The sequence below is a fragment of the Fomitiporia mediterranea genome (genome assembly GCF_000271605.1).
Source record: "Fomitiporia mediterranea MF3/22 unplaced genomic scaffold FOMMEscaffold_978, whole genome shotgun sequence".
Lineage (NCBI taxonomy): Eukaryota > Fungi > Basidiomycota > Agaricomycetes > Hymenochaetales > Hymenochaetaceae > Fomitiporia > Fomitiporia mediterranea.
In genome coordinates this window covers 1-2063 of record NW_006761363.1, presented here as the reverse complement: position 1 = coordinate 2063, position 2063 = coordinate 1, and the positions used below count along the sequence as shown (strand labels likewise).

Sequence of the window (2063 nt, the reverse complement as noted above, 5' to 3'; positions counted from 1 at the left end):
AAGAGTAGTTCACATCTATTAGGCTCTGTACAGTCCATTTGTATGCCTTAAAGAAGTAGTATCTACAATATAAACGGTCCACAGTCCGGTCCAGGGTCCAGGCGGTCCAAAGCGGTCCGGAAATTTTTGTCAAACGCTGGACCGCGGACTGGACCCCTGTTGGACCCAACTGGACCGGACCTCAATCGGACCGGACCAGAGGTCCAGTCCAGGTCCGGACCCGGTCCACAGCGGTCCTGGACCGGACAACGGCAACTATAGGTGTGTCTCTTTGTGATTATCATACCTCTTTGGCCATAGTTGTAACTTGAGTCGTTACACTTGTCAGTAAGAGTTTATACCGAGAAATGGCCGAACGCACGAATATGATAGACCAAGACGGTCAATACTGCTATAAGGAAACAGTTTTGATAAAAGATTTCAGAAACGATTGATTTAACGAAGTCAGTGTCGACGCCTTCATTATCAGAGCGACTGCGAAGAAGGTGGGTAAGTCTATAGTGAGAGTTGGTCTGTCATCGAAGGGGAGCGTACACGACGGGGTTCGTCCTGGAATTTGTTTTATTGGGCATGTAGCATTGTCTACTGAGCCTCATAGTTCGATGGAGCAATGTCCGTCGACGCTGATTGAAGGTAGAGATCTGGGGAAGTCTCAATTGGTTATCTGAACTATTTGTTGAACGCACGTGGGCTCCTATTCTCCAAAACAGGTATTACTACGTAATGAAACGGGAAACTAAGGTCTACCGAATCCCCAACCCGCCCTCGCCCCTTGTACTAGGTGGCTCCCAACACGACTTCTCACCTCACATAAGACTCTCCCGCAGATGCCTCGCAGCATCCGCATCAAGACCAAGCCCAATCTCCGGCTCAAGAACAATACCAGGACTGCCTCTCGTGCGAGAACATCGGAACTATTGCTTTAGCGAGTGTTGGTCTCTGCGCACTCAACCAATCACGTCCTCATCAACCCGGCTCACCTTTTGCGAGGCGAGTTATGGCGGGCGTTGGGGTGTATTTCTTGGGTATGAGTTGGATCAGATGGTAAGCAAGTCTTTTTCCCTTATGTTTCTTGGATATGTAAGTCTCACAACGTGCCTGTGGGAACAAATTTAGATTCGGAGGATTTCAACTTGGAAACAGGAGCCAGACTAGTGTCGTAGGCTCGAAACTAAACCACATCTCAGAGCTAGGTAAACTCATGTGCATAACAATTTTATTCTTTATGCTAATGCAAGCTGTTGTACAAATTAATTTCAAGGTTTTCGCAAATTCGAGAACTTCGGCTTCTTCTCTACGAAAGCACTCATACCCTCCTTTTGATCCTTCGTCGCAAACAATGCATGGAAAGCACACACTTTTCTAACACCAAACATTCTCTCCCACCAAATCCATCCGCCTTCCTCACATACTCCTTCGTAGCCCTCATAACAATTGCACCTTTCTGAGAAATTATAAGATACGCGTCTGATAAACTCGACAAGCTAGTCACGTCACGGTCACAACCCACGCTTACCAAATTAGGAAGGACCCTTACGGCGAAATTTCAGAGTGTAACTTCGACTTGAAGTTTTGCCTCAGCCAAAGATGATTCTATATAATACAGAGAAGAGAATCTTGCCTATTTTCAGATAGAATTAAATATTACAACAATAAAATATTTGACCATTACAGTCTGTATCTATAATTTTGTAGCTTTATCAAGATGATTACACCATCCGATCATTATGACAAATACTATATATTATAAATGTTATTATGTTATATACATATATAGCAATTATTTGTCATATAGCCTTATCTAATGGTGGCGAAATCTGAAGGAAAAAAATTAAAAAATTTACCAGACTGCTGGAAAAGTATAATTACAGCATTTAGAGCAAAAAACATAGTTTGCAAAATAACTCAGCCAATATTCACTTTTAAAAAATTCTGTTCCATCATCTTGTAGAGAAGGCTTAATACAACAAATCGATAGTGCTACTTTTTGAGTTTTGGGTCTCTGGATGGACGAGTTTCGTGCTCATTGTGGAAGCTGCATTAGGAAGGTAAGGGTTACATCA

The 2063-nt window shown here is 43.1% G+C and overlaps 1 protein-coding gene across 1 annotated transcript; it reads right to left on the bottom strand.

Annotated features, from left to right (window-relative positions):
• Positions 1 to 835: 835 nt before the first annotated feature.
• On the bottom strand, positions 836 to 1377 carry FOMMEDRAFT_24532 (uncharacterized protein; the record flags this gene model as incomplete). Its single annotated transcript, XM_007272321.1, has 3 exons — positions 836 to 1044; positions 1117 to 1193; positions 1262 to 1377. Coding segments are annotated over 2 exons (158 nt in total), but the record flags the coding sequence as incomplete, so codon positions are not given.
• Between the last annotated feature and the right edge of the window lie 686 nt (positions 1378 to 2063).